The sequence below is a fragment of the Oncorhynchus clarkii genome, chromosome 17 (assembly GCF_045791955.1).
Source record: "Oncorhynchus clarkii lewisi isolate Uvic-CL-2024 chromosome 17, UVic_Ocla_1.0, whole genome shotgun sequence".
Lineage (NCBI taxonomy): Eukaryota > Metazoa > Chordata > Actinopteri > Salmoniformes > Salmonidae > Oncorhynchus > Oncorhynchus clarkii.
In genome coordinates this window covers 50,123,368-50,136,393 of record NC_092163.1, presented here as the reverse complement: position 1 = coordinate 50,136,393, position 13,026 = coordinate 50,123,368, and the positions used below count along the sequence as shown (strand labels likewise).

The following is a 13,026-nucleotide window of genomic DNA, read 5'->3' as shown; positions in this document are numbered from 1 at the left end:
CCCCTCTTTGGACACTGTGTTAACTAACCTCCAGAGGAGCTTCAATGCCATACAACTCTCCTTCCGTGGCCTCCAACTGCTCTTAAATGCAAGTTAAACTAAATGCATGCTATTCAACCGATCACTGCCCGCACCTGCTCACCCGTCCAGCGTCACTACTCTGGACGGCTTATCTCAGCTCACTGGTCACCATAGCAGCACCCGCTCGTAGCACGCGCTCCAGCAGGTATATCTCACTGGTCACCCCCAAAGCCAATTCCTCCTTTGGTCGTCTTTCCTTCCAGTTCTCTGCTGCCAATGACTGGAACGAACTGCAAAAATCTCTGAAGCTGGAGACTCATATCTCCCTCACTAGCTTTAAGCACCAGCTGTCAGAGCAGCTCACAGATCACTGCACCTGTACATAGCCCATCTGTAACTTGCCAATCTATCTACCTATCTCATCCCCATACTGTATTTATTTATTTTTCTTGCTCCTTTGCACCCCGGTATCTCTACTTGCACATTCATCTTCTGCACATCTACCATTCCAGTGTTTAATTGCTATATTGTAATTACTTTTCCACCATGGCCTATTTATTGCCTTAACTTACCTCATTTGCACTCACTGTATATAGACTTTTTGTTTTCTTTTGTTCTACTGTATTATTATTATTATTATTATTATTGACTGTATGTTTTGTTTATTCCATGTGTAACTCTGTGTTGGTGTATGTGTCGAATTGCTATGGTTTATCTTGTCCAGGTCACAGTTGCAAATGAGAACTTGTTCTCAACTAGCTTACCTGGTTAAATAAAGGTGAAATAAAATAAATAAATAATGTACTACATGTTGGCCGTTGATCATGCCTACTGCAGGGGATACCAAAGCAACTATTGTACCTTGCCAAGATTGTAAATCTTGTAAAATATATATGTGTACACTAGTTTGCAAAGCTGTCATCAAGGCAAAGAGTGGCTATTTGAAGAATATAAAATCTATTTAACACTTTTGGTTACTGCATTTGATGTCTTCACTATTATTCTACAATGTAGAAAATAGAACAAATTATTTGCTACGTCACTCCTCCACCGGGCTGACTCCCTTCCAGTGTGTTCTGGGTTATCAACCGGTCCTGTCTCCGTTGACCCAGGGCCAGACCAGCGCTCCTGCGGTGGATGAGTGGTTCAGGTGCACAGAAGTGTGGAGCGACGCTCACCTGAGACTCCAGCACGCCATCCACTGTCAGAAGCAGGCAGACCGACACCACAGTGAGACTCCAGTGTTCTATCCTGGTGATCGTGTATGGCTCTCTACCAAGAAGCTCCCACTCCGCCTGCTCTGCAAAAAGCTGAGCCCCCAGTTTGTGGGGTCGTTCAAGGTTCTCTGGAGTGTCAGTGATGTGACGTATAGATTACAGTTCCTCAGTGACTACTGCATCTCACCTTCGTTTCATGTCTCCCTTCTCAAGCCGGTGGCTCCTGGTCCCCTGGTCCCCTGGCTGAGGCTGTCCCCCATGACTCCCCTCCACCCCCCCGTGGATGTCGAGGGAGGTCCCGCCTATGCCGCTAGATCCCTACTGGACTCCCGACATCGTGGGCGTCGGCTGCAGTACCTGGTGGACTGGGAGGGGTACAGTCCAGAGGAGCGGTGTTGGGTTCTGGTGGAGGACATTCTGGATCACAACATCATCCGTGATCTCCATCTTTGCCACCCAGACCGGCCCGCTCCTCGTCCTCAGAGCCGTCACTCTGGCCGGCGTTGTCCTGTGGCTGGAGCTGCGCATCATGGGAGAGTTGCAAAGAAAAACCCATATCTCAGACTAATGGGCAAAAGAACACAGACACTGGACAGAGGAACTCTGTCTCGAAGGCCAGCATCCCAGAGTCACCTCTTCACTGTTGATGTTGAGACTGGTGTTTTGCAGGTAATATTTAATGATGCTGCCAGTTGAGAACTTGTGAGGTGTCTGTTTCTCAAACTAGACACTCTAATGTACTTGTCCTCTTTCTCAGTTGTGCACCGGGACCTCCCGCTCTTTCTATTCTGGTTAGGGCCAGTTTGCGCTGTCCTGTGAAGGGAGTAATACACGGCGTTGTACGACATCTTCAGTTTCTTGACAATTTCTTGCATGAAATAGCCTTCATTTCTCAGAACAAGAATAGACTGACGAGTTTCAGAAGAAAGGTCTTTGTTTCTGGTCATTTTGAGCCTGTAATCGAACCCACAAATGCTGATGCTCCAGATACTGAACTAGTCTAAAGAAGCCAGTTTTATTGCTTCTTTAATCAGACAACAGTTTTCAGCTTTGCTAACATAATTGCAATAGAATTTTCTTGTAAGAAACAACGCTGCAGAAGAGAAGCAGGTACGGGGAGTTGACATTTAATTAGGAATGGACATGCAACAGGACAGGAACAGCGTCAGAACTGGGAAACACAAAGACAGATGACAATCAATGCAGCAGCGAGGAACAGAGCTGGGGAACTGACAAATATGGGGGAGTTAATAAACAAGTGATTGAGTCCAGGTCAGTCCAATAAATTGCTGATGCGCATGACGAGGGAAGGCAGGTGTGTGTAATGATGGTGGCAGGAGTGTATAATGCAGGGCAGCTTGGCGCCCTCTGGCACCAGGGGGGAGGAGCGGGAGCAGGCGTGACAGTACCTCTTCCTCTGTGGCGCCCACCTGGGCGAGCCTGACGGGACAGCCAAGGCACGGGCAAAGGACATGCCGGCTAGGCGTAAAATCCCCCAAAAATGTCAGAGACGTGGGAGCCTGGCGCGCCAGCTGAGACATAGGAGCCTGACGATCCGGCTGAGGCGTGAAATAAATCAATCCCGCTGAGGCATGGGAGCCCGATGATTTGGCTGAGATGTAGCAGCCTGACGAGCCGGCTGGGCGTAAAAACCTGACGATCTAGCTGAGGCCTTACGTGGGATGGGCCCCTTCCGAGCCAACCGGGACAAGGAAACCTCTCGAGTCGGCTAGGGCATGGAAACACGACAATCCAGCTAAAGCACCCCCAGTTCCATCGGCGGTAGCCCCGGACCCAACGTCACCACCAACAGAACCGCCAGCACTCCCCGATGCTTCATTTGATGGCTGCTGCATTCTGTAAGGGCCGATGCTGGAGTTGAGAAGCAGGTACGGGGAGTCAAACATTTAATAAGGAACAAGACAGGAATAGCGTCAGCACACAGGTAACAAAATGACATGCAAACTATAATGCAGAAGTGGGGAACAGAGCTGGGGGACAGACAGATATAGGGGAAGTAATTAACAGTTGATTGAGTCCAGGTGAGTCCAATAAATCGCTGATGCACGTGATGAGGGAAGGCAGGTGTGCTTAATGATGGTGGCAGGAGTACGTAATGCAGGGCAGCCTGGGCCCTCAGGCACCAGAGGGGAAGAGCGAGAGCAGGCGTGACAGTTCAACTAGCCTTTTAAAATGATAAACTTGGATTAGCTAACACAACGTGCCATTGGAACACAGGAGTGATGGTTGCTGATAATGGGCCTCTGTACACCTATGTAGATATTCCATAAAAAATCTGCCGTTTCCAGCTACAGTAGTCATTTACAACATTAACAATGTCTACACTGTATTTCTGATCAATTTGATGTTATTTTAATGGACAAAAAACAATGACATTTCTAAGTGACCCCAAACTTTTGAACGGTAGTGTGTATACACATATATACATATATACATACAGAGTACAAGCCAAAAGTTTGGACACCTACTCATTCAAGGGTTTTTCTTTATTTTTTACTATTATCTACATTGTAGAATAAACTATGAAATAACACATATGGAATCATTTAGAAAACAGAAAATTGTTAAACAAATCAAAATATTTTAGATTCTTCTAAGTAGCCACCCTTTGCCTTGATGACAGCGTTGCACACGCTTGGCATTCTCTCAACCAGCTTCACCTGGAATGCTTTTCCAACAGTATTGAAGGTGTTCCCACATATGCTGAGCACTTGTTGACTGCTTGTCCTTCACTGTGTGGTCCAACTCATCCCAAACCATCTCAATTGGGTTGAGGCCGGGTGATTGTGGAGGCCAGATCATCTGATGCAACACTCCACTCTCCTTCTTGGTCAAATAGCCCTTACACAGCCTGGAGGTGTGTTGGGTCATTGTCCTGAAAAAACATTGTCCTGAAGAACAGTTAAACCAAATGATAGTCCCACCAAGCGGTAGCCATGCTGGCTAAGTGTGCCTTGATTTCTAAATCAATCACAGACAGTGTCACCAGCAAAGCACCATCAAACCTTCATGGTGTGAACCACACATGCAGAGATCATTCGTTCACCTACTCTGCATCTCACAAAGACACTGTGGTTGGAACAGAAAATCTCAAATTTGGACTCATTAGACCAAAGGACAGATTTCCACCAGTCTAGTGTCCATTGCTTGTGTTTCTTGGCCCAAGCAAGTCTCTTCTTCGTATTGGTATCGTTTAGTAGTGGTTTCTTTGCAGCAATTCAACCACGAAGGCCTGATTCACGCAGTGTCCTCCAAACAGTTGATGTTGAGATGTCTGTTACTTGAACTCTGTGTAGCATTTATTTGAACTGCAATCTAAGGTGCAGTTAACTCTAATGAATGTTTCCTCTGCAGCAGAGGTAACTCTGGGTCTTCCTTTCCTGTGGCAGTCCTCATGAAAGCCAGTTTCATCATAACGCTTGATTGTTTTGCGACTGCACTTGAAGAAACTTTAAAAGTTCTCGAAAATTTTCGTATTGAGTGACCTTCATGTCTTAAAATAATGATGGACTATCGTTTCTCTTTACTTATTTGAGTTGTTCTTGCCATAATATGGACTTGGTATTTTACCAAATAGGGCGATTTTCTCTATACCACCCCTATCTTGTCACAACACAACTGATTGGCTCAAACACATTAAGAAGGGAAGAAATTCCACAAATTAACTCTTAACAAGGCCCACCTGTTAATTGAAATGCATTCCAGGTGACTACCTCATGAAGCTGGTTGAGAGAATGTCAAGAGTGGTGCACAAAGAGAAAGCAACTGCATCATTTCTCGTCACCCTTTTATGAACCTTTGAGCTTTTTTTTTACAACTACATGCACTTTGTGGAAGACTATTTCACCGAGTCTGGACCCTCTTACTTATCGGTGTTAGGCTAAAATCTCTTTAAGGTGATCAGTTCAAGAACACCTTCAAATGTCAGGCCGTGGCTGCCTCGCTCTTGTGAAACACCGCTCTTCTGTGTGGTGCTAAAGTTAAATGATTTCAGAGCCGAAGTATAGGGACTGCGCACAGCGTGGAAATTAGATGGTTTTCTATACTGACATATAGGCGTTTTCAGCACTGGACAGCGCTCGCGAGTGTTGTCGAGTTTATCATTGCGCATCCCCCACCATGCTCACTCATCAGCGAGGAAAGCGGCTGTGCGGATTAAATTATCCATTTGGTTCTCTGATGAGTGGATAAACCACCTGACATTGCGTTCTCTATCAGGCCCGTAGGTCATCGGGCTCGATGGCATTTTTATGTAGTTACCCCTGATGTTTCTCTTTTCCCCTTTTGTAGCCATTGGAATAGGGGAGAACAGACCCTAATGTAGGACCGTGTCTTCTGGACCTGTCTGGCCATATAGTTTCGGACATTATTCATTCTCAAGTGACTGAACGTCTTGAGTGAGGATGATTAAAGAGGGCTCTCGGTCGACCACCTCGCTTCCACCGGAGCCGGTGGAAATAATCCGGAGCAAGGCGCACTACCGTCGGGTTAGACTCAATGTTGGGGGTCTCCTCCACGAAGTTCTATGGAGAACGCTGGACAGGTTGCCGCGAACAAGGCTGGGCAAACTACGAGACTGTAACACCCACGAGTCTCTCATGGAGATATGCGACGACTACAGTTTGGATGATAATGAGTACTTTTTTGACAGACACCCCGGGGCTTTCACGTCCATTCTGAATTTCTACCGCACGGGAAAACTGCACATGATGGAGGAGATGTGTGCCCTGTCGTTTAGTCAGGAGCTGGACTTCTGGGGTATAGATGAGATCTACCTGGAGTCCTGCTGTCAGGCCAGGTACCACCAGAAGAAGGAACAAATGAACGAGGAGCTCAAAAGAGAGGCCGAAACAATGAGGGGCAGGGAAGGCGAGGATTTTGATACCACATGTTGTTCTGAGAAACAAAAGAAACTGTGGGATCTCCTGGAGAAGCCGAGTTCATCGTTAGCTGCTAAGGTAAACAAAGTCAGGTATACCTCTTCAAGTTTGTCTGAACTTTTCCCTGCATGGTCTTACTGCTCTGTCATGGGATTGCATGTCATCTTGCTGTAAGTGGATCGTCAGTTAATGTAACTTCACCTAGGTCCTCCTAGATAAACATTATTGGTGGCTTACCGTCACGTTGAAAAGTTCAATTTAGTAATTTGCATTATACTCAACAAATAATAAAAAGGTGCTACATTTTCTTTATGACATTTGTTTATGACATGTCATTTGCTGAAATTGTTCATATTTAAACAATAACATGGCCTGTCCTTGAAAGTGGGAGTTGTTCTAAAGAGGTAAGTCATAACTAAAGATAAGCATAACTTTAAGTTTCTAGACTTGTGAGTGCTATGACTCACAGTTTGAGTGTGTTTGTGAGGAAGCATGTCATTGTAGGTTGACTTCACTGAAGTTGACATGAACCATCATGTGGCCTCTGATGCCTGGCTGGCTCCCTTTATCTCGGATCCAGTGCTTTTAATCTGTCATGTTCAATGGCTCTGGAGAGCTCCTGGAAAGCACTATTCCACTTCTCCTGTACCAATGAATGAATGTAGCCTGTCACTGAGAGGTCGCCTTTTCAATACCAATAGAGAGGTGAAGGTGTCAACAGAGCATTAGCTCCATCGTGACAGACTGATCGGATACTATGCAATGCAGCTGATTTTGCCCTCATATTGAATACTTAGAAACCTGAGTTTTGTCTGGAGACAAGTGGGCAATACTGGGAAGTGGGAAGGCACAGGTACAAAGACCAGTTCGGGATCAGTGTGTGATTGAACGCATGCATTTTGTAATTATCTTGTCCCTCTTTGTCATTTTCAAACTCCAACAGTCTCTTTGATTTTAAATCCAGTGTGATTCCTATAAAGGTCTCTTGAACACGCCGGTCGTTCATATTTGTATAGGTAAATCGAGAGAGGAAGGAGAGAGAGAGCAATATCTCTTACTGGAGGTATGCATCTAAGGGCACTGGAGAAAATAGATGCAAGAATCAAAACCACTTCATACATGTAACTCTTCAACTATTTATAGTGAGTTTATCAAGTATTTAAACTGATTCTGGTCCCACCCTCTTGTCTTTGGATTTCATAATGAGTGTCTGTTGTTGGCAAATTATTCCTGATGACATTTTCAGTGTTTGGTTCCACCCACCCACTCCTCTCTCTCTCTCTCTCTCTCAATCTCTCTCTCTCGCTCTGCCTCATTTCCAGCTTTGCATTTTCTCTCATAATTTCTCTCATTTATGAGCTCATTGATCACGCTGCTGCAATAAGGCCATTTCACTAGGCTGGATCAATGTCATATTCAGTCGCGTTAACAGCATTTTAAGTGAAGTGTTTGACTATGTCAATAATTAATTAGCATGATGAATAACAGGCCAATAACATGTTCTGAATACTACATCTGTAAATAGATTGAGTAATAATTGGGAGAGTGGGGGTCAATATTACACAGGTATCATGATATAGCTGGCTTGGTAAATGTGAGTGTTGTGTTGTTTTCTTGTTGTTGACCTTTTTCTGCTTACTTGTAACCAGGACAGCATTACGTTTTTATGAAGACGTTGTAGAGTTCATGGATCATGCCCACTCTCATTTCTACCTTCAGTATTTTTCACCTGCTCTGCCTACTATTATATAATACAGTGAAGTCCAACAGTATTTTTCACCTGCTCTGCCTACTATTATATAATACAGTGAAGTCCAACAGTATTTTCACCTGCTCTGCCTACTGTTATATAATACAGTGAGGTCCAACAGTATTTTGGCAGTGGTACATGTCGTGTTGTTTTGGCTCTGTACTCCATTACTTAATATTTGAAATGATACACTGACTATGATACACACAATGATACACAATGATACACTGTCCCCCCATTTTAGGTAACCAAAAGCATTTGGACAAATTCAGTTGTATGTGTGTTAAAGTAGTCAAACCTTTGGTATTTCCCATATTCCTAGCACACAATGACTTCATCAAGCTTGTGACTCTATTAACTTGTTGGCTGCATTTGCAGTTTGTTTTGGTTGTGTTTCAGTTTATTTTGTGTCCAATAGAAATGAATAGTAAATAATCTATTGTGTCATTTTGAAGTAACTTTTATTCAAAATAAGAACCGAATATGTTTCTAAACATTGAATATTGTGGATGCTACCATGATTATGAATAACCCTGAATGAATCATGAATAATGATGAGCGAGAAAGTTACAGAGGCACCAAAGATCATACGCCCAAGACATGCTAACCTCTAACCATTACCAATAACAGGGGAGGTTAGCATTTTGGGGTGGTGTGATATTTATACATATGAAGGTAATAGTACAGAGTTACTATGTTTTTCTTGTCTAGTCAACAGGATTCAGATTCATCTGTGCATTTGGCTCATGCTGCACAGTAGGATTAGTGCTGTCTGAGGACATGGATATCTCTAAGGGGCTCAGAAACTTCTGAATGGAGGGGTGGGGGCAGGAGGGGGATGCGGAGATGAGGCAGCGGGAGTAATTCGTTCACTTGACAAATAGGGCCCGTGTCCCATGTTTTCCCTCCGTAACGGGGGAGAGGGGGATAACAGTGTCATGCTGAGGTCTAATGGCAGGTGACGGATGCAGCTTTGTTTTCCCATGCTTAATTGAAGGGTGGCATCGTTAAAATAAGTTGTTCCTAAACACAGATTCCACGTAATTTATTTTTCAGTGCAGATACATTTTAAATTGCACATGAATTACTCTTGACTTTGTGTCATGTGATGGGTTAAGGGAAGGTGCGATTCACAGTATCTATAACTAAAGACGTCACCCTGGCTGTGCATGGTCCTTTGGCATTATAACCTCCACAAAATACACATATGAACATGGGCTCTGAGACAAGACATTCCTCATAGTCAGACCTGCTGTACAATGAAGGACACTGTGTATGCACAAGCCTCCCCACTGGTCACAGACGTCAATTCAACATCTATTCCATGTTGGTTCAATGTCATTTCATTGAAATGACGTGGGAAAAACATTGATTCAACGACTGTATTTTTGATACGCTCTCATGTGGTTGTAGACTCTCAGAGGTCTCCATGTCGAATGATTCACCCAAAAAATATAGAATCTCTGGGAAACAAAACGTTTGAGATCATTAATTCATCCATTATAGATGAGTCTCCTTTCATACGTACAGTATATCTGCAAAGCGTGTACTGTGTGTATTCACTGAGAGGAAATGGAAAGCAGCTTGTGAATGGAAGACCTGGCTGATGCTGCACTAAAGCCTGTCTCAGCATGTTTCTGCCTCATAGACCACAGTTCACTCTCAGTGCCCTCAGCACCATGGCCATACAATATGACAGGCTCACAGTGCATCAGAGGATTGTAGCCTGTACACTTCCATCTTACCTTACATTGGAACACTGTTTAAAGAGAAGATCACACACAGGCAGGATCAGATTACAAAGCTACTATCAATGATAGTACTAGTTTGATTCAATATTTCATTGATTGTCCTACGGCAACATTATTTTCCCTATACAACGTCAGGAGATGTCTGCTGGGTGATAAAACATACCATTGGCAAGCAGGTTGTTGAGTCACCTGGTCGTGGCTATCGGTTGTGATTTGATGGTGATATTTCCATATGTCCACTCTGCCCTGTTCCACTGACATCCCTGATTCTCCATCTCCACATACAATCACAGCACTCTTCCCAGTCCAACCTCCAACCTCCCCATCCCCTGAAAGTCAAGCAATGGAACCTAAAACTACTGCAGAATTGGACCCAGAATTGGACTAGCTATGCAAAAAGGATGCTATTATGGTATTAAATAAATGGCTTGGAAAATCAGTCGTCAGACATCGTAATCAGAGTATATGCTGTTACAGCCATGATTCAGTGGTGCTTGGCCGTGATCCAAATGCACCATTCAGCTGTAGTTAAAAAGCCATTTTGTTAATACTATTTCATAACTATACTGAACAAAAATATAAACGCAACATGCAACAATTTCAAAGATTTTGCTGAGTTACAGTTCATATAAAGAAATCAGGTAATTTAAATAAATAAGGGTGGGCCCACTTGGGAGCCAGGCCGACCCAGTGGGGAGCCAGGCCCAGCCAATCAGAATGAGTTTTTTTACCCCACAAAAGGGCTTCAATATGGACAGAAATACTCCTCAGCACCCCCGTCCCCCCTCCCCCATCTGATGATCATGCAGGTGAAGAAGCCGGATATGCAGGTCCTGGGCTGGCGTGGTTACATGTGGTCTGGGGTTGTGTGGCTAGTTGGACGTACTGCCAAATTCTCTAAAACTACATTGGAGGCGGCTTATGGTACAGAAATGAACGTTCACTTCTCTGGCAACACTCTGGTGGACATTCCTGCAGTCAGCATGCCAATTGCACCCTCCCTCAAAACTTCAGACATCTGTGGCATTATGTTGTGTAACAAAACTGTACATTTTAGAGTGGCCTTTTATTGTCCCCAGCGCAAGGTGCACCTGTGTAATGATCCTGCTGTTTAATCAGATTCTTGATATGCCAAACCTGTCAGGTGGGTGGATTATCTTGGCAAAGGATATATGATGACTAACAGGGATATAAACAAATGTGTGTACAAAATTTGAGAGAAATAAGATTTTTGTGCGTATGGAACATTTCTGGGATCTTTTATTTCAGCTCATGAAACATGGGCCAGCGCTTTACATGTTGTGTTTATATTTTTGTTCAGTATGAATGCTAATGTATAGATTTACTACCACAGTATATTTCTGTTGGACTTTCCTCATACAGGACTGAGCATTTCTGAACCCTGACCCTCACAGTAAACTCTTGGCTATACTCCTGAATGGGTTTGTGCTAGTTACAGTCACCCACTGCTATTTACGGTCACCTGCTCTAGGTTCTATCTCCTATTTTCCAGAAACATGTTTTTTACTCAACCCCCGTCTCTGTCTCTGGTTGAGTGATGATGATTAGGCCTACATTATGGCCAGGTTGACAGGTCCTCTGTAAATAATGAATGAAGGACTCCAGCAGCCTACAGTACAGCGGCCCTGTTCACATCTCCTCACGTTTGACCTCTCACTTCTTAAATGTCACCATTGGAACTTATCTGCAGTAGTTGACTTTTATACCCACACAAGTTTTTAAAAGTTTTATTAGTCGTATGTACAGGATACATACGGTATACACCTTCCAAATAAATGCTTACTTGCAGGTTTCTTCTCGACAAAGCAACAACAATAAGAAATACAAAAAGATAAGAATATGAACATACAGTAAACGGTTCAGTAGAATATAGTTTTAGGATAAGTATATTACAGGAATCTCAATTTCTAGTCCAATATTTACACGTCTTTTGGGGAACGGGGGATTGGGGGGCATCAGAGTCAGAATCAGAGCAGGCTGTCAGTCCGGTTTAAGTGTTCAGCAGTCTGATGGCTTGTAGATTGTGGCTTGTAGACCTAATGCTCTGATACCATCTGCCCGATGGTAAGGGAGTGAACAGCTCGTGGCTAGGGTGTGTGGTCCTTGATGATGGTGCAGGCCTTCCTCAGGCACTGTTTTGAGTAGATGTCGTGGATGGGTGGGAGGACGGTCCCAGTGATGTACTGGGCTGTCTCCACCATCTCCTGGAGGGCCTTGCGGTCGTGGACAGAGCAATTCCCGTACCAGGCTGTGAGGCAACTGGTCAGGATGCTCTCGATGGCGCAGCATTAGTATTTGGAGAGGACCCAGGGTGGCATGCCGAATTTCTTCAGCCGCCTTAGGAAGTAAAGACGCTGTTGCACCCTCTTGACAAGAGTGGTGGTGTTGTTGGTCCATGACAAGTCCTCGGACGCCGAGGAACTTTAAACTCCTGACTCTCTCTACTGCAATCCCTTTGATGTGGATCGGAGCATGTTTCCTCCTCTGCTTCCTGAAGTCAACAATCAGCTCCTTTGTTTTGCTGATGTTGAGGGAGAGGCTGTTGTCCTGGCATCACAATGCCAGTTCACTTACCTCCTCCCTATAGGCTGACTCGTCGTTGTTGGTTATCAGTCCTACAACCGTGGTGTCATCAGCACACTTGAGGATGGAGTTGGGGTCGTGCAAAGTCACACAGTCGTAGGTAAACAGGGAGCACAGCAGAGGGCTGAGGACACGCTCCTGGGGTACACTGGCTGTGTGTGAGTAACGGCTTGGAGCTGCTACATACTGTAAGGTATTCAGGCTGTCTTAGAACACACTGCATTATAAGAGGGTTGGTCAGTGTGTGTGTGTGTGTTTGTGTGTAGTCGTGGTAGTAGTGTTACTCTGATACGGTAGGCTTAGTGGCTCCCTCCATTAGGCAATAAGCTTATGTAGATCACCTCTCTGGGTGGATACCCTCCAGTGCCAGTAGTACAGTGTTGCCTAGTTCCGCTCCAAACCAAGTGGGTCAAACTGATCTTGGCAGACTACTGTGGAAGCACAGAAAGCAGATGTCTCTGCCACTTACCCTATGGTCAAATGAGATTACCTTGTTAATTGGATGTTATTATTTATACCTGTCAAGACCTTACAATATTTAGCAAGCAGAGACTTATTAAGCTATTTTAGCTCATTACTTCATTTAATACATTCAGATGACTATGGTGTATTACTGTAGCGGTACAGAAATATCCGTCCCGTTGAGGATGGATCTGTTCCATTTATAGAGGATCAATCCAGCCATGATGACAGGTATCTACAGTCAGTCAGTTGTTGTCGGCTAATTTGGATGCCCTCATTAAAATGTGAAAGAAACCCCACATTTGTAAGGGAAGCCTTCC

The 13,026-nt window shown here is 44.3% G+C and overlaps 1 protein-coding gene across 1 annotated transcript in view; it reads left to right on the top strand.

Annotated features, from left to right (window-relative positions):
• The first annotated feature begins 5,662 nt into the window (after nt 1–5,662).
• Nucleotides 5,663–13,026, top strand: part of LOC139369800 (potassium voltage-gated channel subfamily B member 1-like) — an 86,533-nt gene continuing 79,169 nt past the window's right edge. Inside the window, exon 1 of the mRNA XM_071109071.1 lies at nt 5,663–6,217. Within this exon, the coding sequence (XP_070965172.1) occupies nt 5,663–6,217 (555 nt within the window). The remainder of the gene's footprint in view (nt 6,218–13,026) is intronic.